Source organism: Beta vulgaris, chromosome 6 (genome assembly GCF_026745355.1).
Source record: "Beta vulgaris subsp. vulgaris cultivar EL10 chromosome 6, EL10.2, whole genome shotgun sequence".
NCBI lineage: Eukaryota > Viridiplantae > Streptophyta > Magnoliopsida > Caryophyllales > Amaranthaceae > Beta > Beta vulgaris.
The window spans coordinates 53593606-53615089 of record NC_079207.1 but is presented as its reverse complement, the minus strand read 5'-3'; the positions used below and the strand labels follow the sequence as shown (position 1 = coordinate 53615089).

General features: G+C 34.5%; 2 protein-coding genes and 1 long non-coding RNA gene across 4 annotated transcripts; 1 reads left to right on the top strand and 2 right to left on the bottom strand.

Moving 5' to 3' along the window:
- Positions 1–910: 910 nt before the first annotated feature.
- LOC104897076 (endoglucanase 25) lies at positions 911–5125 on the bottom strand. The gene is made up of 6 exons (XM_010683886.4): positions 4604–5125; positions 3769–4079; positions 3127–3585; positions 2193–2328; positions 1883–2055; positions 911–1772 (listed from the first exon to the last, which is right to left on the bottom strand). The coding sequence occupies exons 1-6, from the start codon at positions 4980–4982 to the stop codon at positions 1371–1373; spliced, it is 1860 nt and encodes a 619-aa protein (XP_010682188.2). The 5' UTR covers positions 4983–5125; the 3' UTR covers positions 911–1370.
- A 121-nt stretch (positions 5126–5246) lies between these two features.
- On the top strand, positions 5247–5565 carry LOC125498269 (uncharacterized). Its single transcript, XR_007275140.2, has 2 exons — positions 5247–5440; positions 5474–5565. It is a non-coding gene; the product is annotated as an uncharacterized LOC125498269 (long non-coding RNA).
- A 6663-nt stretch (positions 5566–12228) lies between these two features.
- On the bottom strand, positions 12229–19058 carry LOC104897075 (ferric reduction oxidase 7, chloroplastic). Of its 2 annotated transcripts, XM_010683884.4 has the most exons (10): positions 18625–19058; positions 17743–17811; positions 17553–17646; positions 17280–17477; positions 16710–16944; positions 14425–14752; positions 14073–14343; positions 13546–13801; positions 13033–13468; positions 12229–12741 (listed from the first exon to the last, which is right to left on the bottom strand). In XM_010683884.4, the coding sequence occupies exons 2-10, from the start codon at positions 17804–17806 to the stop codon at positions 12572–12574; spliced, it is 2052 nt and encodes a 683-aa protein (XP_010682186.2). In that variant the 5' UTR covers positions 17807–17811; positions 18625–19058; the 3' UTR covers positions 12229–12571. The 2 variants fall into 2 exon arrangements, with proteins under 2 accessions (XP_010682186.2, XP_010682185.2); XM_010683883.4 differs by lacking the exon at positions 18625–19058 and having other exon boundaries at positions 17743–18383.
- Positions 19059–21484: the final 2426 nt, after the last annotated feature.

The window sequence follows — 21484 nt, the reverse complement described above, 5'->3', positions numbered from 1 at the left end:
TACATGTTAAGTCCATTAACCCATGATGTTCCTTCCCCTAAGGAACACGTTTCACATCATGTCCCATGATCCCATGATCTAAAATGAACGTGGATATATTTTAGCCCTTACCTAAGTAATAGGAGTTCCTTGAGCTTTATCCGAAAATCAGTTTTAAAAAAACAGTTTATCTTTAAAACTGAATTTTTAATCTTTAAGAAAATATATCTTTTAAACAAATTCTTTCTTAAAAACCGGATATATTATTTTTCTTTTTCCGAAAAACAAAATCTTTTCTTCAAAACGATTTTTCTTTTTAAAACTAAATTTATCATTTGAAATTAGATAAAACTAATTTCCTATAATTTAGGCATGACTTACTCAATTGCACTTTTAACCGTTATACTTTTGCACGCCTAAGTCTAGTTCCTTTTATAACTAAGTTCCTTTAACATATTCGTTTAGTGCCACTTAGTTTGTTCCTTACAAAGGAACAAACTCTCATTCTCAAATAAAGCTGCCACTGTTCCTTACCATTCTTACTTTGTTCCTTTACATTGGAACTAGAAATAAAAACGCCTAGCTTCTATTCTTCTTGATCCAATGCTTGCTCCAGTATCAACTTATAGAAACTTCTTTACTTAGCCTTTGAAATCCTCTCTTGACTTCTTCCTTGATTTCGTATTCTCCCAGTTCCTTTCATTAATACCATAAACACCATACACTTGAATAACTCATTAGTTAACTACTTAGTTTGTATCTTTGTTTCTTTGTCATCATCAAAACTAGGGTTCAACATGAACCAAGACTCCAATGTATTTGGGTGAAAAGTGGAAGCAATGTATCTCAAATCAGAGGTCGACAAGAAAGAATCCACAGCAGAACTTATACATATATCAAAAATAATTAAAGAAACAATATAACAATGTGGTGAATGTTTAAAATTGTTCATCTTAACAGCATATATTGCTCCTGTTCATTTGCACCGTAATGCTTTTATACAAGTCATCATTATAGGAGTAGCTACAAATTGAACAAAAAGGGCACATAATCAGTTCTCTCAATGGACAACATAGTGATTTATCACTTTGATCAGCTTCACACTGTTAAGTATTTCGGTTTTCAAAAGAATACATGAACGAATATATCATACATATACACGGAAGTATAACAACAAAAAAGGAACTCCCAAAAAGCCTAAGTCACTCCGTCACCAACATCTTCGAGCACATCAAAGTACAACTTTTCCTCTATAGCATTAGGATATGGCATCAGGATATGCATTTGAGGCATCTCCTTGATATTGCATTCTCTTTTCAAGTACTATTTCAGATCCGAGCGATCCTACAATTAATACCATACATCTCCATGATAATGTCCATGCACACTCATCAGGGTTTCCAAGGTGCGGGAGGAGGAGGAGGATTTGGGAACAAGGGAGGCACTGCAGAGAACATAGTGTTCTTATCAATTCCAACACTCTTATCACCAGAAAGGGCAACAAGAGCAGCAACCAAACCCGCATTCCCCGCAAGTGTGGGCTCCGTGTAATTGTAGTTTGTACGTACATCACGGAAACCATCGTGCCTGTCGGGACCTGCAACCATGGCTCCTACTATGGTGTTTGGGTTTGGCTTCTTAGTGTCCCTCCATTTCCAACCACCTTTGCAGCTGTACTTGATTTTATTCTTTGGTATAGATGCACCTCTGTGGTGTACGTGCTTTGGGTAGTGTTTACCGAAGCCGACCAGATAGCTCATTTTTCGAGGATTTTTGCCAAGAATGTAATCAATCTGATAACAATAAATGTAAAGCATTATGCAAATTGAAATTTCATCCACTTTGCAGTCGCTATACAGGTATGAGATGCTTTCAACACAATGAGAAGAAAATAAATAGGTACCTGTGTGCGGGCAAATCGACGCAATACATCTGTTGTGTAGAAATTAGGACCACATGTCCAGCCAGGTGTATCAGAAGCCTCGAGATAATCACTGTAAAGGGTAGCCAAGAATGCGGCATTTACTACATACTGAAGAGGTTGAGGACGTCCATGATTCAATTGGATCAAACCACCTAGAAGTTTGAGCAAGATCAGTGAAATTATATGGTTTGTGCTCAACAATATGCAGGGATCAACTTGGAATTTCAATCTTTCTTTCTTTCAAAAAAAAAAACCTTGAAATTTCAAAGATGAAGAAAAGCTCACACACCTTTTGTTCTATTAAAGCTGTTGAAATATGGCAAGTAGGAGCACATAATTATGCCAGTCTGGTTGTGAAAGGCCGAGAGAATTTCTTCATAAGGATAACCAGGGCTCAGGAACAGTCTTAGACGACTAAGAAGCACCTGAAAAGAAGAAAAAGGGCATTTAAAATTTTGATAAACATAAGTTGTATGTTTTGAGTTCAAATCACACACAGCCATGACCTGCAACAGCCAACAAATTACTGGGTTTCGAAATTCCATGCTTAGTCTCTCTGTCTGTTTGTGTGTTTCTCTCTCTTTCCCGGGCATTAAATTTCAAGTCTTGACAAATAAGGCCCCAATTTTCCCAACTGCAATGCAGCCAATAAATAACCACTCATACTGCCAGTGAATATAGAACTACCCAAGCCTAACTTAAAAATGATTTTTATGAACATATTCCCAAGACCAGGATGTCTATGTTAAAGGCCCATATTTGCAAAAGAGTAAGACCGAAGCAGAGATATACGCAAATCCATATTACAGTTCATAGCAATGCTATCAAAGGTGATCAGTTATGTGAAATCAGACAGGCTCCACTTGCAAGTCGCAAACCTACTTTTAATATTCATAGGTCACTTTAATTCAGGATAGCAAAAGTATCCTAAATTTTCCCCAAAAAAAAGGTATTCTAAAAACTACCAAACTTTGCTTGATACAGCATCTTGGACCAAATAAACAGACATACAAATGATGGGCGTGAGAAGGTTCGAGTAAGGCAACACTAAAAAACTCTCTTATATTACGATATTAATGCTGAGAAAGATCATCAGAAATAATAAGGGAAGCAATTATAAAGTCAGAATGAAACAAAAATAAAAAACTTTTAAACATTTATTGCTCAGTCTTGCAAAGTAATACTATATACAGAAGTGTTAAGTAATGATCAGTTGAACTTACTTGAGCTCCAGCAAGCTTGTTGTCCCAGCTGAGCACACCATAATCTGGGCCTCCCCAGAATGCACCAGCATGCTTGGCCATTTTAGGATGGGTTGCAATGTAAAGATAGGAATTATTTCCAGTAGCGTAATATAACCACGCTCCACCCCACACAAATTCATCCCAATACAAGGTAGAGTTGTAGAATGTAGCCGCCTCATTGCCTTCACTATATTTGCCTCTTTGTTCTCTTGCAAACTTGTATAGTGTTTTAGCGCCATGCACAAGTTTCTGGGAGTATGCCTTGTTATCCTTAAAAACTATAGAAGCTGAAGCCAAAGCAGCAGACATTTCAGCAGCAAGGTCCGAGCAACTGCTACACACTGCTACTGGTCGTTTATACTCAATGTCTTCAGGACGCGTCCAGCAGTAATGATCATTAGGTGCTGTGTTTCCACCAGAAGTATCACCAGACCCAACCTGCCACCACATGATTTAGCACAACGTATTTTTATAATCAACAATCTCCTCTATAAACAGGAAAACTTGTACAAGTACATGACCTAGAAGAAGTACTCATGCTTCTTAGCTGGCTATCTGGTATACGCAAAAAATAAAAGGTACACGAATATGGCAAACTAAACATAATTAACATAAGTGTACCTGCATCACAAGACTATTAATAGAATCAGCTGTCGAATTAAAGGTCTTGAGAAAGTAATCAGCTCCCCACTTGATGATGTCCTTAACATGATTGAGCTCTCCTGCAGCCTCATACTTTGCGCTATACTCAATCACACTCCAACTCAACATGGTCATAGCAAAAGACTTAGGGAAGTTGAACTTGATGGCATCCCCAGCATCATAGAAACCACCCTTAAGATCCTTGTAAAAAGTGCCGGATTCACCCTTCCCGTCCTCCAAACACGAGTTACCCCTCCACGACACATTGTTGTGCTTCGGTAATTTCCCCGCTGTACGTAATGCAGCAAACCACAAAATCAGGCCGTCAGAATTTTTCTTTACATACAAAACAGATATAGAATCATTTTCCAAACATGTCAATCACATAACACTAAATCGGTCTTCAAATCTGCATCAGTAACAATCAATTTTCTAGATCTACCCAAAATCTGTCAAGATGAAGCCCATTAAACCCTTTATTCAATCTTAACCACAAACTTATACTGAAATCTGAATAATAATTAAATTAAAAATCATCAAAAACACAGATTAATTTCAATAATGACAGATTTCCAGATCACGCGGCAAAAATCTAATATCCTCTCATTTCTGCTAAGTTATTACTACCGCTTACACTTCACTCCAATATATAAATCTTAATGAACACAAACAATTTAATGCGAATTAAATGAAAATAATAATATAATCTAATCTAACATCCTTTCATTTGAGTAATAATATAAATGAATAAAGAAATTAGCAGCAAAAAAGCGAGATCTGGCAAAAAAGAAAAAGAGAGGAAAGAAAAACATACATTTCTGAGCATTGAAGAACATAAGAGCCTTATGAAGACCTTGAGTATAATTATCAGGAGGAGGAGGAGGTTTATGATGACGAGGAGCAAGCTTAACAATTAAAGCAATAAGACCAGCAAGTAAACCAGCAGCTAAGATAGAGCCGACAGTCCAAAAAAAGATCTTACGGCTAACAATAATGCAACCAAGATCAACATATTTTTTCTTCTTTTTTTGCTCAGCAGGACCAAGAAGCCAACTTTGTTGAGTTTCATCAAGTTGTCGTGAAGAAGAAAGAGCAGCTCGATCATAGTCTTGAAGGTTTCGACTACGATCATCGTCTGTTGCTGAATCTGCTGCTATTTCTAGTGGTCCTCCCCATGGATCCCTCCCGTACATTGTAAATCAATAAGATCGATCAAACTGGAAATCACAGAGATCTGAGGGAGTTTTACTTTGATGGAATGTGTGTTTTTGTGTTTTGTGTTTTTGTTATAGAATGTGTTTTTTGTTTTTTGAAGAAGAGGGAGAGTGTCGGTAGTGAGAAAAAGAGGAGAGAGAGAGTACCGGTAGAGTGGACTGTTGATGATGGTGGGTGATGGTGATGGGTGGGTGCGGAAAGAAGGAAAGAAGTGGGTATGAGTGTATTACAGTATATGCGTGTATTGTATAGTGAAGATAATTGGGTGCAAAATATTATGATAATGGAATTTATCAATAATGCAACATGTGGAATTGTGGATCACTGGATTGGAAATGGAATCACATTCTCTTTTTCTTTTTTCTTTTTTCTTTTTATTTTTTTAATTATTGGGTGGTAAGTAAAATGGTAAATACTTCTAATTGTGGAAATTTAGGTAAGTTGTACTATTCAAAAAAAAAAAAAAAAGGTAAGTTGTTATCGTCACTTTATTTATTATTTAATGGCTGAGAATTGGGATGTCTTGTTGTACACTCTCACCTTTAGATATAAAATTTAAATTCACTTTGGTGTATAAAACATTGGGTTTTATGTTAGTTTGGTAATTAGTAAGTAGGTGATTAATTTGATGACTTTTAACCGTTCGTTTGGTAATCGTTGATAAATTACGGTAATGGGAACGAATTTTAAGTATAATTTATTAGGGAAGTATCCTTAAAATCTTCGTGGGGAGACATTTTTTCTCCATAGGCAATCAATCTCACCCCTAAACTTGTGTATTTGTCTCCAATGGAAGCAATTTTCATTACCACTCATTACCACCTACAAGGTGGTATTGATGGGAATGAAAATTCAAGAAGGAAAGTGGACACTTTAGAATAAATTAGCATTACCATGGGAATAAGCAATGATATTCTTCACAAGTTTACACATAAATTCATTTCTATTACCACCACTTATAATCAACTACCAAACGGGTCGTTACTGTTTATTTTGAATTTGTTTCAACATCGGATTACACAATAATACACATCTTGTAAAACATGTAAAATCAATAACATGGATTATGTAATTATATAGTTAAGATGATATAATATGTTACTCCCTTTGTTTTATAAAGTTCTTCATATCTTTTGTTGAAGGGGTATTTTATAATATTCTTCCTATTTCTAATTTTTTTAATTTGTATATGACCAACAAATTGTCCACGGCATGACATTCTATCTCCTAGATTTATTTTTCAATATTAACATATGATATTTTCTCTCCTCCTACAAAAAAGTAATATTATAACCGCAAGATCAATATTGTTCCTTGGTTTGTGTAGAAAAAATAAATAGGAAGAACATTATGGAATAAAGAGAGTATTTAACTGTATAATTTATCTAGTTGGTTGAATTTTTAGCTCAAAATATTATGTAATATCTGAAATCTCTTTCTATTAACTTGGATTTACAATTTAGTTTTACAAAAAAAAACCTAAGTTCCATGGTACACCTAACGTTAGTTTTTTTGCTCATTGATCATTTGGGATCATCCAAATGAACAAAATGTACTAAACAGGAGAGTTTGAAATGAGCAAAAAAGTTGAAATTGGTCTTAGGATTTGTTCTCTTCGGCATAAAACAACTTAACTGAACAGAAATGAATAGTGATATGTGAGAGTAAAAGTATTGTCTAGAGCTGAACTGAACTAAACTAAATTGAAAATAAGTTGGGGAGAACAGACCCTTAATAATACCATACACATGATACATACGGATGTTCCACTCATTTCTTAATATTTAACATTATTCTATTTGTGATAAATTTATTTCCCTCTTTTATTTAATCTTACCCCTATCATATAGTTCCACTCCGTCAACTATACCCTGAAATTTCAATAAATGAGCACTAATGCACATTCTTTCTCTTTTATCAATATTTCTACTACTTCTATCGTCACTTACTATTATAGTTATTCTACTATTTTTTACTCACAACAAAATCACACAAGTCCATTGAACTCGCTGCCATCTAGAAGTAACACAAATTATTAGAATATGCGATTTAATATTCACATAAAATTAGACAAATTCAAGATTGAATTTTTATAATAAGTCCATTTCATTTCACTCTAACCTAACACTATCATAGTTATCCCTTTACTTCTCCTTCCTTTATTTTCTTGATTCTCGAACTACAACTGACAATTCAAAAAATAACTTGGGTATTCTTATCGAACATGTTAAACTAGTTTAAAATGAATTAAACTAGTCACTGAATGAGTTAAAGAATGTCAGAACTGGATAAATTAAACAAGTCAAGAAATAGATTCTGGTCCCTAAATAGATTAAACTAGTCACTATATAAAAAAGGTGGCATGTTCTCTTCTTAATATTGACCTTGGGTCGTGCCTAATTTTAAATTAAAACTAGACGCTCTCTTACAAGACCAAATGTAGAAGTAATATAAGTATTAAAGCATAAAGTGTATGGTTTACAATGCGTTCTTTTTACCTCAAAATTTTAAATTTGAAAGTTCTAATGAGTTTTAACAATAAAATAAGAACTTATATGAGCTCTAATGTATAATAAAAGAATATGTCATTAAGCCTCGATAAAATAATAGAGAGTGGCCCTAAAAAGAAAAGGTAATAAAAGGGTAAATCCTCGTAAAAAATACAAGCAACTTTTTAATTTGTAGATTAAAGCATTGTTCTTTTGAGTTGAATTGGACTTAACTAAAACCGTGAAAGAAAAATAGTCTAATTAAATTGAACTGAATTATAATGAGCTCAAGTAAACTATTGGATTGAAATGAGTTGAAGTGAACAAAGAATTTTTTTTATTTATAGAAAAACATAATCTAATATGGTTTTTAGTTACCTCTTTTTTTTCCCCCTTTTTTCAATACTCCTTCCTATTTTTGTAATCGATACATTTTCATTTTAGGAAATCAAACTAACAACTTTGATCAATTATTGTGATTTTTTTATATGTAAAAATATAATCATGTATGTGTGATTTAGGCTATGTTTAGCTCAACTGAAATTTTCTGATATGAACTTATCTGATCTGAACTTATTTTTTCTGATTTGATCTGATTTACAAGATCTTATCTTTTATAAAATATATTATTACTATTATATTATTACTTTGTAATTCATTATTATGCAATACATTATAAGATTTTATTTATAGTATTACTATTATTATCATATTATTTTTATCACAACTTTTACACAACTTTTAATAATAATAATAATAATAATAATAATAATCATTATTATAATAACAACAACAATAATTATAATCATAATAATAATAATAATTATATAACCCAATTCATTAATTTATAAGAGCACTTATAAAACGTTTCACACTTTCCCTTAAAAAAAATCTTTCACACTTGAGAAGTCGACAAACTCAACTCTTTTTTTCATGTAAAATAAAATAAGATATACAAACAACTATGACTTGCGCAAGAAAGAAATGGATAGCGTGCAACTTCAAATAGCTAGAGAGATTTGGAATTTGGTAGGAAGAGGTATACTAGATCTAAATTTATAATTTGTATCTCGCACTTAACTTATTTTGAAATGTAATCCGAACTTAGTAGTTTCGTTGTCATGAATTTGAGCTATCATATCTTATATAGTTCTTATTTTTGCGCCAATCATATGTTCTTAACATGTGGCTTTTAATTTTCTATTATTTAATAACAACAAAATAACTTAAAATCATTATAACAATGACATTTATAATGATAACAACGAGATTAATAATAATTACCAATATTTATAATTAATAAGTACAACAACAACAATAATAATCCTTTTGAGCAAATGTACTAGTAAATAATAGTATTAATAGTAATAATGAGTTTTTATAAGCATAATCTGATCTTATCTGAACTTATTTTTTCTGATCTGATCTAATATAAAATAAGCAAAAATAAAGTAAACTGAATATAGTCTTAGTTAGATTCATCCCGATATAAAGATTTATTATATCAAAGTTTTACAATTTTTATTTAAAAGAATAAGAAAGTTTAAAATATTTTAAAAAATGTGCACAAATAATGTAACAATTAAAAAGGGAGGGTATATTTTGTTTGAAGTAATATCTTGACGGTGGCGTTAGACCGGTAGATTTCTAAGATTGTAGGTGGAAGACACCGACGAGTCTACTAACTGACAAAGACAGACTGTCCACTGCTAACGTATAAAATTTCCACGCACAATCTAGACTGTTTTTACTGTCAAACTTAGTGTTCTTATCTTGTCAAAAAAAAAAACAGGAAATCTGCGTGAGAGTGTCTTTTACTTTTTCTTAATTCTTATTATCATATGTTCTGTATCTCTATCACAATTGTTTTGCTTTTTTGCTTATTGCCTTGTCGTATCTTACAATCATTTCTTGGGTTTTCTTTGCTTACACTTTATCCCCCCCAAAAATGCAATACCGGTCTAACCCAAGCCCACCTTTTCGACCTTCTCAAGCACTTTTATAATTTCATGAGTTAATCTTCTAGGGAAGCATAGGAATTAAGGAACTCCTAAATCCTATCAGACTAGGTCCAAAGAAACCTTTATGTTAAAAGATAGAAGAGACTTTTCATATTCTTAGGTTTGTATTATAAACACTATATATATATTGTATGTCAGGGTTAATTTATTTAGGTTAATACAATTATTCTCCATATTTGTACATGGTATCACACCCAAAGTTGAATTAATTTAACTAATAGTGATGATATATATTCATTGTATTTAAAATATATATATATATATATATATATATATATATATATATATATATATGCAACTAGAATAACAGTGAGTTGTACATGTATTATATACAATGCAAAGGAAAGTATCATACAACCTCTTTACAGTATAGATATATACATATTTAATAGAAATTCAAGTATATAAGCTACTAAGCTGGGCGATGAGATAAAATGGAGATAAGAAGAAGAGCTTGTGCCAAAGCAAGCTCTGGATATAAGGGCATCAAATGCATTCAGACTTTTCACTTCCTTTTAGAAGTGCTCAACTTAAATGAGAATGACCATAATAGTTGGATAAAGTCATATAAACTCATACAAATGTTACCTCATGAAAAAAAGACACTTGATGTCACTCTTAAGCTGACACAACTCAAGAGTGGGGGCTAACTAGTACAAATCATCAGAAAAACGTTTGAGTATTAATTGCTCAAAATGATCATAGAAATGTAAAGTTAACAAAGTGACTCTATTGTTAATTGTTAAACTACATTCTTTTCTTTCAAGCTAAAAGAAACCTAGCAACTTCCAACAAGGATCCATGTATTGTCAGCTGACTGATTAGCAACTTGTGATTCGAAAAGTAGCAAGTGCAACGGTACAAGCTCGACACCATGTACTGTCAATTGATCGATTAACAACTTGTGGCTCGAAAAGGAACCAAGTGCAACGGTATGGTACAAACAAGATATTATGTTTGTAATGCTAACTGCAAAGATGGTAATATATTATAAAGCCTCAAGCCACATTCCATAGCTAAATTATACAACGTCCAGCTCAAGTCCCACATTCAATCGAACTTAGACCTGGGGGCTAGTTGTATGGGAATAATAATAACGCCATCTTAAGCGATCTATATTTCCGATTACCTTAGTAATAACATATAGGCCCAATACGAGTATGCTCGGTCCTTCGTTATATGGTCCGTAGGCCCTAAGAGGCTCATTTACTCTATTTAACCTAATAAGTCATTATTATAAATAGGGGACGAACGGTCAAGGTAGTGGAATATCTCTTCCACTCTCTACAAATTACCCTACTTTCTCTCTTATATTTATCCATCTTTGGGTACTGACTTGAGCGTCGGAGGCTCCGCCATGGGACCCCACCCCATGTTTGGAGCATTGTTGTTAAAATCCCGATCCGAATCTTACGATTCTACGATTTTACGATCCTGGAGGACCTCACTGATCCCGATCCTACATAGGATCTTAATTTTGTAGGATCTTTCGATCCTGCTCAACCACAAAAAATCACATGGTAGGATCTTAACACGATTCTACGATCCTACGACTCTACGTTCCGATCCTACCATATAAAAATCATAAAGTAATTTCACATATTATATTTCACCTATTAGATTTTGATCGCATGTTACTTAATTCTTATTGTATTGAAAAACTATCATCATTTGCTAACTAAGAAAATCATTATTAATATGTGTAAATTTTTAACATGAGGTTCTCACCATATTTTAGTATAATTATATCTATTTCACCGAATTGTAGGATCTTACGATCCTACGATCCGATCCCACCGATTCGATTCTACCAGCCCCTGCGATCCAAAGTAGGATCCCGATCCTGATAACATTGGTTTGGAGCTCATCTTTATTCACATCTTACCGACGAGGTTCAAGGACTATTATACATGACGACCTCGTAATATCAGGTACCATCTTGTTCAATAAGTATTGCATGAATTATGGAATGGAGGAACTATCTAAGATTTGCACATAACAAGAGTTTCGTTGAGAAAAGAGAAATATATGGCGTGTTTAAGTGAGCTTGAGGGAACATAATACAATAACTAAAAGACAATACTCAAACCCTAGCCTCCCCTCTCTTTTTCTCTCTCTCAAACCCTAGCCTCCCCTACCCTTTCTTCATCAATTAGGGGCTGCCATGGATGTTTTCATCCATGGTAAGCCCCTTTTCCCCTTTTATGTCCAGTTTTTAATTCATTTTTTTGTTTTGTTCAATAAATTAGTCTCTCTTTATGAGTGTTTCTCAAACTTTGTTATGGGGTTTTTAGTTTCTGTTTTGGAAATCTCCTTCTCCCCTATGGGAGTTGTGAGTATGGTTTTTTTTTGTTTTTAGGTATGAGAAATTATTCTCATTGGTTGAAGTTCGAGACTCAACACGAAGGTATCGGAATCTCGGATGCGGTCAACCTGACTCGATCAAGAATTTTCTTCCCAAACTATATCAGAATGATAGACTTCCTCATCAATAGCTGCTTGATTCAGCAAATACAAGAGGGTTGTGCTATAGTGTTCGATCTGGTTCATTATAGTTTCTTCGAAGACGAATTTGATTTAGTCTTGTTTAATTGTATCTTGTTTTACTTTAATACGATGCCGTTTGACCTTCAATTATTGAAATTTCTCTTTCAAAAAAAAAAATTAAAGTGAGCTTGAGGAAAATAAATGGGAAATATGAGTGTCAGGAGGAATTTTAACTAATAGTGATGATATATATTCATTGTATTTAAAATCTATATATATGCAACTAGGATAATAGTGAGTTGTACATGTATTATATACAATGCAAAGGAAAGTATAATACAACCTCTTTACAGAATATAAATATATACATTTATAATAGAAATTCAAGTAGATAAGCTACTAAGCTGGGCGATCAGCGATGACATAAAATGGAGATAAGAAGAAGAGCTTGTGCCAAAGCAAGCTCTGATGGATATAAGGGCATCAAATGCATGCAGACTTTTCACTCCCTTTTAAAAGTGCTCAACTTAAATGTGAATTACCATAGAGAGGAACACCGATTGGGGTACTTCAGAGATCGAAGCTATGACTATTGAAATGGAAAACTGGATGATTATGCTTTCTCCTTAGGCTGTGTGACCTGATCTCCGTGGCGACAGTCGATGTAAGAGTTTCAGGACCACAGACTAGGACACCAACATCAACTGCTCCCCAATGGTCTGAAGCTGATCCAAATATATCTGCAATAAAACAATGTAGCCAAGCGCGCAGTAGATCAGAAAAAAAAAGTCTGCTCATAGTGCCTGACTGCCTTCTCATAAGAAAGTATGCCCAGAATTTCAATGATTGTCTATGAAGCTAATCTATTAGGTTCTCCGCAACATGGTGCTTTCTCTCACACAATAACATTCACTTGCTTTGCATGTGATCTTCTTTTTTTATGAGAGGGAACACAGTGTTCATGAGAATGCCTAAGAATTACCTAAGATGCTTAATTGATAACAGTAACATCTGGTTATAAGCTGGCTCACCTTTGAAATCTGGCCTACATCCATACCGAAGAGTACTTGAATTAACAAGATATTCTTGATTTGAATTCTTGTGTTCAACTGCTACATCATGAAGCGCCCTGTTAGATTTTTTGGTATCATAGTTGTTACTCTCGGACGCCAACATTCTTCGCTCCCATTGATGCCAAAAGGCCACAGCTACACCCCCAAATATGACAACACCAGCTAACATGCACACTACTACAAGAAGCCCCTTGTACCACCAAATAGTTATATTATATGGATTTATATAAAGCACATCTAATAGAGCTAGAAAGGTTAGGAATCCAATTGAAGAAGCAACGATGTAAATCCCAGTCCATATGTTATCTCCAGTACCAACCAAAACTGATATGGCAGATCGTTTTGAAATGGGATATGTGCAGGTGTTCATAGCGCCGAATGCTTTCCCTTCTTCCTGTTAAGAAAATTATACAAAATTTTCATTTGACCGCGACAAAAAATGGCTGAAGGTTATAGCAGAAGTATACTGACCACTTTAGGTTCTGATTCGCGGGTGACATAAATTTGAATGTCTAGATTTAAGGCATCATAGAAAATAGGGTCTATAGAATCCATATTTATCATTGACAGAAGTGGCAGCTCATCTGACTTTTTGATGGCCCAAACAATCAAGATATTTTTAGGCATGCAAGGTTTGCCTTCTTTGAGACGATGCATGACATCACTTAGGATAGCAAGGAAGGGAGAAATACCAATGCCACCAGCTACTAAAATCAGGTGCTTGTACCTAAGAAGAACGAAGAACAAGTAAGATAGTTTCTTCTAGTATTAAGGAAATGCAAACTAATTTAACTGATTAAGAGTGCATTCTCAAGTTCCAGGACTGATGAGGTCCAATTATGTGTATATATAAATGTTCAATAAGATCAAGGTCCAGTTAGGTGTAATAAGTTCAGTTCAACAAAATTCAGGTGAAGAGAACGCACCCTGAAATTTAGATATAGCAGTCAAAATTAGAGTATATAATTCTTATCTCGTAGCGCATGCATAGGACATACGTTAAGTGATATGGTGATTCATGCCCATAAGGCCCCTCTACAGAAGCAGTTATCAGAGACTTGAGCCGAGTTTCTAGCAGCTTCTGACGTTCCTCATTGTTTGAGATTTTCCCTTTGAGCTTCTCTGTCCACTCTCCAAGAACTTTTATAAGAACTGAAAGGTGGTACCTACCCTCTAGAGGACTAGATGACACACTGAAAGGATGCCACTGAAGCCAAGATAATTCCCGAACTTGAAGGAAAATAAAGCTGAGAGCATTATACCTAAGACCTGTATTTGCAACTGTCAGAGTGATATAACTGACTATTATGACGACAATGGAATAAATAGCTTATGATAAAGTATACTTACATGCAGGTTTTGAAAGCACTAGCTCTACAGTTCCACAAGGAAGTGATGTGGCTGAAATGATATCAACAGTCTTGCGAGATTGGATAGATCTTAAAAACCGATCAAGCATGAAGAGGAATATTCCTCCAGAACACATGAAAAAGATGAAGTCACCAGCATGCATAGCTAGGAAGACGACGAAGACAACATAGAGTTGATGGGTATAGAAGAATAGCTCAAAATTCCGCGTCCTTACTCCAGGAAGGGAAGTCACCCACATCAATATCCCAGATGCAAGTGATATGACACCAGCAAGATTGGCCACACCAATATCTTTCCATTCGAAAATCTGCACGGAGGAGTTAGAAAAACATGATTATGCAGCTTTGGAAGCTTCATGCTTATAGCAATATGCAATCAACAATGTCGTATTAGAAACGAAGAGGTCTCAGAAAACAAGAAAAGTTGTCGAAAAATCTTCCATCTTAACAACTTGAGGCATAAATTGCACTATTTATGCCTCAAGATGTTAATGGTCGACAAGAATGTTTCAAGCTAAGCAAGCTCAGGATTGCAATCAGCGTTAAGTCCTTAGTGAAATTCTTCCAAAATTAAGATGAAAACAGAAAAAAAAAAAAGGTGCATTTAGCGGAAAAGGGGTGCATTTTAAGCAATAAAAATTTTAAATAGAGGAGGTATAAATAGAGATTATGGGGTAAAACTCAGATTGTAAGGGGGTATAAGGTCATACTAAATGAAGCAATATTTTGTGATCAAATGGTCTAGACTAATTCGTAAGCACGTATCACAATTATTCCAAAACAGTTTTTATAATAAACCTGCAATTTCAAATGGTGAGGAGCTATGATAGTACTTCGCGACGTCAACCTCAACCTCATACATTATTTTCCTATTAGCTTTTAATGCACGCGATGCGTGTGACGATATTTCCCCCAAATCAAATCATGAGTCCCCCAATTACCATATCCATATTTATGAATTTCACGCAATATTTTAATTGAACATCATCTTCATCAATTTCCCCCAATTCAAACCACACTCGATTTTCTCTCCCTCTATTCAATTGAGACCGTCGATTATTAGGTGAGGATTATCTCAACCAAGTTGCAAACTGAGCTTTGACGGTCATGGAATTGGCTTTCGCTTAGCCTATAATGGATCGTCGAGTTTGCTTGCGGTCATGGCCCAAGCTCTGCAATTTATGTTGAAATTCGATTATGAGCACAATTTTTTGATTTTAATATATGAGTTTAGTATTTTTTGGATTTCCTCTAAATTCGGGTTATCATATTATGTCTCAATTTTTTTTTAATATTTAGGCACGAATATTAAAGTTATATTAATGAAATTTGGTAGTTTTTTTTTTCTCAAATTCTTTTTAATATATGGGCACAAAAACGAGTTCTCATATTTTGTCTAATTTTTTTTTTATATCTAGAGCACGAATATTGAAGTCATTTTTGACGAAATTTTATTTTTTTCGCTTATTTATGATGTAATTTAATTTGAATTTCGACCATCTTCGAATTAAATTTTAAATAAACTGTAATATAAGTTAATTTTTTTTTTGGAAAAAATATATAATACAACACATATTCATAAGAGTTACTGTAATTTGAGTGTAATTTTACTAGAACATAGTACATATTTTTAAGATTTACTGAACATATAACAGCACACATAAGCGAAAAAAAATATGTACTATGTTCAGTAAAATTACACTCAAGTTTATGTGATTGAATCTTATGAGTTGATTGAGTTTTAATTTGCTTTGATTGATATTTTTGTTTTGGCAAGTTTATGCGTGGAATTGGGGTTGATTAGGTGGTCAGAGGTTGTTTATGCAAACTTGAAAATATAATATCTATGTTGGGGGGAATTTAAGTAAATTCCAAGGGGACATAATTGCTCCCTCCTTGACTTATATAATAGAGATATGGAAGTAGATGCAGATATCAAATTGATAGCATAGTTTTCATAGCTTTTGATGTTGAACTCTAAAACCTAAAAATTCTCAGCTGAATAAGTAATGACTAATAGAGTATGCATTACTCTGAAAACTAGACAAAGGTCAGCACTATGTGCGTCACATTTCAAAATCTTTGGCAGAATAATTAGAAAATGTCAACATTTCGATAATTCTTTGACACAATTTTCGTGTGTCACATTAGTATTTATGATTTGCTTCAGTATGTAGCGAAAATTTACAAATAACTTTTATTGGTGTCTAGTCTGGATAGAGGCAAAATTGTGTAGACTATAATATGGAGGGAAAACATACTCACTTGTTCTATAAGTCGACCCTCCATTGCCCAAGCAATCACATAAGCTAATCCATGGAGAGTGAAGAGCGCCATGGTAAGATGTCCCAACCAAACATGATATCTGGTGGCATGCTCAAAAGGGATGTCTATAAGGCGAAGAAGAATAGACCCCCTCGAAATCGGAAGAAACAGAAGTGATAAGCAAAACAACCCAATCAGGCCAAGTCTAGCTCCTGATCGCTCTAACATCAAACAGCTGAAAATTAAGCAAGGAAATAAATTTGTAAGATCATACTGTCAATATTAGAGAACCAAGTGACTAAACGAATTTCAGAATGCAAGGATCGTATGTGACATGTAAAAAAAACTTCTGCTAGAATGAGAATATAGATTACATCTCAGAGATGAATTGGAAGTTTCTCCTCATTATGCAGTTTCTGGAGACGCACCCTAATTATGCAGCTTATTAGTAGCCACATTTTCCAAGTAATACTACAAGTACTTGGCAATGGTACCATGCTAATGAGCTAAACAAAAGCAGTACATACTCAATGCTAAACTAAAATGAATATCCAGATATTTCTTTACTACCTCTTAATGAAGGAAGTCACTTGATCTTTGGAAATCTCACCCCAATCGCGTATAGTATAAGCAGCACAGGCCCAGATAACAAATACAGAAACAAGAGCTATCCCTATAAGTTCTGCAGCAGTCACCACCCCAAACGGGCCGTTTACTAGTACAGGGAATGTCCATAGGCGAAAAGTTGGACGTTTCAAAGTCTTCTTCCTACAAGCATAACACTAGGTTTCATAAATAAACCATAGAAATGAACTACGACTACATATATTTAGAAATACATACTCTTGAATCTCGTCTCCTTCTGAGATGATAAGATATAACACAGCAAGAAATGCTAATATGAGAACTGGTGCTGTGAATGCGAAAAATAAGCTGCCTGCAGATTATGATAAACTTGATCAATTCACTTCTACCTAAAAAAAAGACAATTACCAAATTGTAAAAGTTATGATAAAAAAAAAAATTTACCAACCTGCGAGCCCAAAAACAGTTCCACTAGTAGCACCAATCCATATATGGTTAACCAAATGGATCATGTATTCTGAAGGATAAAAAAACATGAGGGAAATCCAGGCAATAAAAACCACCCACATTAACAACTTGAGAACCCATTTTGCTGCTAACTTGAAAATGGGTACTGATTTATTTTCAAGCACAGGAGTTATGTCATCATTTGATAGTAGAGGTGCAACAGTAGAGTATTCACCCATACTGAACTCTGAAAAGTGTTGAAAGGTACAAACACTTTCTAGGTTTTTTCCTGATAAAATATTAGATTAGAGATTACAAATGCAACCTTAAAAGCTACAAGTAGGTAGAATTTATGACATACAAGTGTTTACTAGCTACAAGTTAAGTGGAACCCACATTTCTAAGCATTTTTTTTAGCTGTAAATGTTTGGAAAATGATCCCTCTAAATTTAGCAACCATGTAAAAACAGAAAAACTGGAAAGCCATATTTCAACCACTGGTGGCTTTTTCATGTCAAATAAACATATCTGGTTGCTGGAAGAAAAGAGGCCACTGAATTACAAAGAATTCATCCACATTTATGATGGATTATCTATGTTGCCTTAATTAAATGTTTGAAAAAACCATAAATAAGAATTGAATTTAATGCAGAATATGGGGATGAGTATTAGAAATTTACTCCAAAGGAAAAGAAAAAGTCATGATCAGACTTAGTAATTGAATTATGATTGGTTTGGTCTTGTGGTTCTTATTTTTTTTGGTAGGACTTAGAAGTTAAAAGCAGCAGCACTGATAAGCATGTACGATTTATTGTTAACCACAAAAGTAACATGAAGGAGATAAAATAGAGTAAACTGTAAACCAGAAGTAACAAGGACCTACCAGAAAAGGATTCTTATATGAATGGTTATGAAGAAAGTATCATGTGGCATTTCCTCGTGCAATAACTGAGTTATCTGTTCACTCCACATAGTGTAGAGTTGTAGACTCAACTCTTAAGTTGCCTTTTAATAGGGGATTAGTGTTTGATAGAGGATTTTCAACTCCTATTATGAATAGATGGGACTAGATCAACTCTGATTTTAACATAGATTTTACATAATGTTTACACTTGATTCGATCTCATCAACTCTGATTGGACATGATCTACATTAAAACTTATTTTGGATTATAAGAGTAGCTTATTAATATGGTGTTTGTTGTGAAAAATAGCCACTAGATTAGATAAAATCTCAATCTTTTCGAGTAAAGCTGAGAGTTCAAAGTAACAATAGGGAAAAGGAAATGGAGCAGGTGAGAAGAAGGAGATGGACTGTTTTTGATTTTTGAGAGGAAGGGGATGTAAGGTTAGTGTTAGGATTCTATTTAAGATATATATTAGGAATAGGTTTGTTATTCCTAATAGGACTCTAGACTCCAGATGTATAAATATATGTGATTGATGAATGAGAAGGGGGACGAAAAATTAATCTATCTTATCATGGTATCAAGAGCCCAAGATTGAAAAAGTTCCTCTCCACCCAAACCAGAAAAACCGAACCAAAGACTCGATTTTTTCCGAAGCCTCGACCTTGATCATCTCTTCCCAGATTCGATTGTTTTTTATTCCTCATCATTGCTTCCCCTATTCGCACCTATTCTCATGGTGCTAGGCGTATTATCATGACGAAAACTACCAAACCCAATATCCTTAAACCTGACCCAGCCTACTTTCTAGGCTCTAATGATAATCCAAGCAACTTTATCACTCCGATTCAGTTGAAAGATGACAATTTTGATGAATGGGCACGCGTGATTCACATGTCCTTGAATGCAAAGCGTAAACTTGGCTTCTTGGAGGATACTATTCCCAAGCCTACTACACCGGAAAAATTGGCAGACTAGAGCACGGTACATTCCATGCTTGTTTCGTGGCTCTTAAACACGATCTCTCCGACCATTCTCAATTCTGTTTCGTTCTATGAAACTGCTCATGAACTGTGGGCTCATCTGAAGGAACGTTATTGCGTTTCTAATGGCACTAGATTTTGCCAACTAAAATCTCAGATTAGTGATTGCAAGCAGCAAAAGACGGAACCTTTGGCCGATTATTTTGGCTGTTTGACTCGTCTATGGGACGAGTTGTCATCCCATGAGGTGGCGCCTACTTGCTCTAATGATGGGGTGCAGTGTGAAGTCATTCGCTTTCTCGAACAACAATGTTCTGACAATCACTTGCATCATTTCTTGATTGGCCTTGATGATTGTTATCGCCCCCTTTGATCCCATCTTCTCGTGCAAACCCCTTTGCGCACGGTGGCTCGCGCCTATCAAATCATCTCTTAAGAAGAGCGCTTGAGGGGCACCTGAGCCTTTTCCTTACTTTCGCCGGGTGACTCCTTGGCTTTTAAAGTCGAAACTCGCCCAAAACACGTTCTTCTCCAGAATCTTGATTTGTCCACATTGTCACCTTGAAGGACACGAAATTTCCGGCTGCTTTGAATTAATAGGGTACACCGAGTGGTGGGGGCATCGCCCTCGTGGCCGGCGTGGGGCTGCAAAGAATCGTGGTGGCCGGACTGGCCGCGGACTTGGCGACAGAGGTGTGATAGGCTGTCGTACACCTGTCAAAAATAATTCCTGCAAAACCTTCTAACAATGTAGTAGGATAAGTAGGGTCGAATCCACAGAGAGATGGTCGTTTTAAATTAAATCTAGCTTCTAAGATATGGAGAAACTAAACGAAATCAGGAATAATTGAATTAAAGTTCTAAACTAATCAAACTACGAAAATCAAAGTAAAAAGATCTAGGGTAATGGTTCACCATGTTCATAACTATAATCCATCAAAATATCATCAATAGTTCAATTAATCATATATCTAAAGCACAGGTTAATCCTACGGTCGGGCATTAACGCTCTCAAATCAACATATGCTAGTAAGGTCGCTCAACATAATCAGATTTGCTAATTGTAGGTAAGCCTCTAAAGAGTACTATCTCTCGATCTATGACTCGATATTAGCAATATTTAATCAAACAATTAATCAGATTGCAAGATTAATAATAAAAACACTAATCAATTAGAGAAATCAATAACTAATCAAATCATGAATAAATATCTATCAAATCATAGCATATAAATATGGATTCTCAAAACCCTAGAAATAAAAACTATTCTAAAAATGAAATAAAAGATCGATCTAAAACTATAAAAGAAAACATAATTAAAGAAATCAATGAAGGAAACTAATAGAATTTATGAATTAATGAAAAAGAATAAAAACTAGGGTTTACAACTAAGAAAACTAGAAAGGCAGGAGGAAGATAAAACTAAACTAAACGTAGAAAAATAAGAAAATAACGTGAAAGAGGGGAGGAGAGAGAAAGAATGAAAACCTATTTAAATAATATTCACCTAATATGACTAGGAAAGTAATTTACAAGATAAAGAAAGTCTTACGTAAATCATTAATAGGCGGATTAGTGATCTGCGCGTACGTGTCACAGATTCCAGCAGAAACAGTGCAATCTTTTGAAAGGCATAACTCCTTGACTAGAGATCTCCTCGGGGCGTGCCACCTATCGTTGGAAAGCTCTTCAAGTCTAGTTTTCAAATCTGCTGTAATCATTCAATTCTAATAAGAACATCAAAAGTTATGATCAGACGAGTAGACGTGACTCCTTTTTCATGATTTTCCGCTTCGTTTTTGCTCAAACTCGTACTATGACATATCCATACGATCCTTATGCATTGTAACACC

What these genes read in the sequence shown, in the direction of transcription:
- LOC104897075 (XM_010683883.4), bottom strand. Translation starts at nt 17,980, where the DNA reads ATGGGTGAATACTCTACTGTTGCACCTCTACTATCAAATGATGACATA. An exon ending in AACTGTTTTTGGGCTCGCAG is followed by an intron (nt 17,647 to 17,742) that starts GTTGGTAAATTT and finishes CATAATCTGCAG; the next exon opens with GCAGCTTATTTTTCGCATTC. An exon ending in AGTGCTTTCAAAACCTGCAT is followed by an intron (nt 14,344 to 14,424) that starts GTAAGTATACTT and finishes TTGCAAATACAG; the next exon opens with GTCTTAGGTATAATGCTCTC.
- LOC104897076 (XM_010683886.4), bottom strand. Translation starts at nt 4,982, where the DNA reads ATGTACGGGAGGGATCCATGGGGAGGACCACTAGAAATAGCAGCAGAT. An exon ending in TTAATAGTCTTGTGATGCAG is followed by an intron (nt 3,586 to 3,768) that starts GTACACTTATGT and finishes ATGTGGTGGCAG; the next exon opens with GTTGGGTCTGGTGATACTTC. An exon ending in CAGCTTTAATAGAACAAAAG is followed by an intron (nt 2,056 to 2,192) that starts GTGTGTGAGCTT and finishes TCAAACTTCTAG; the next exon opens with GTGGTTTGATCCAATTGAAT.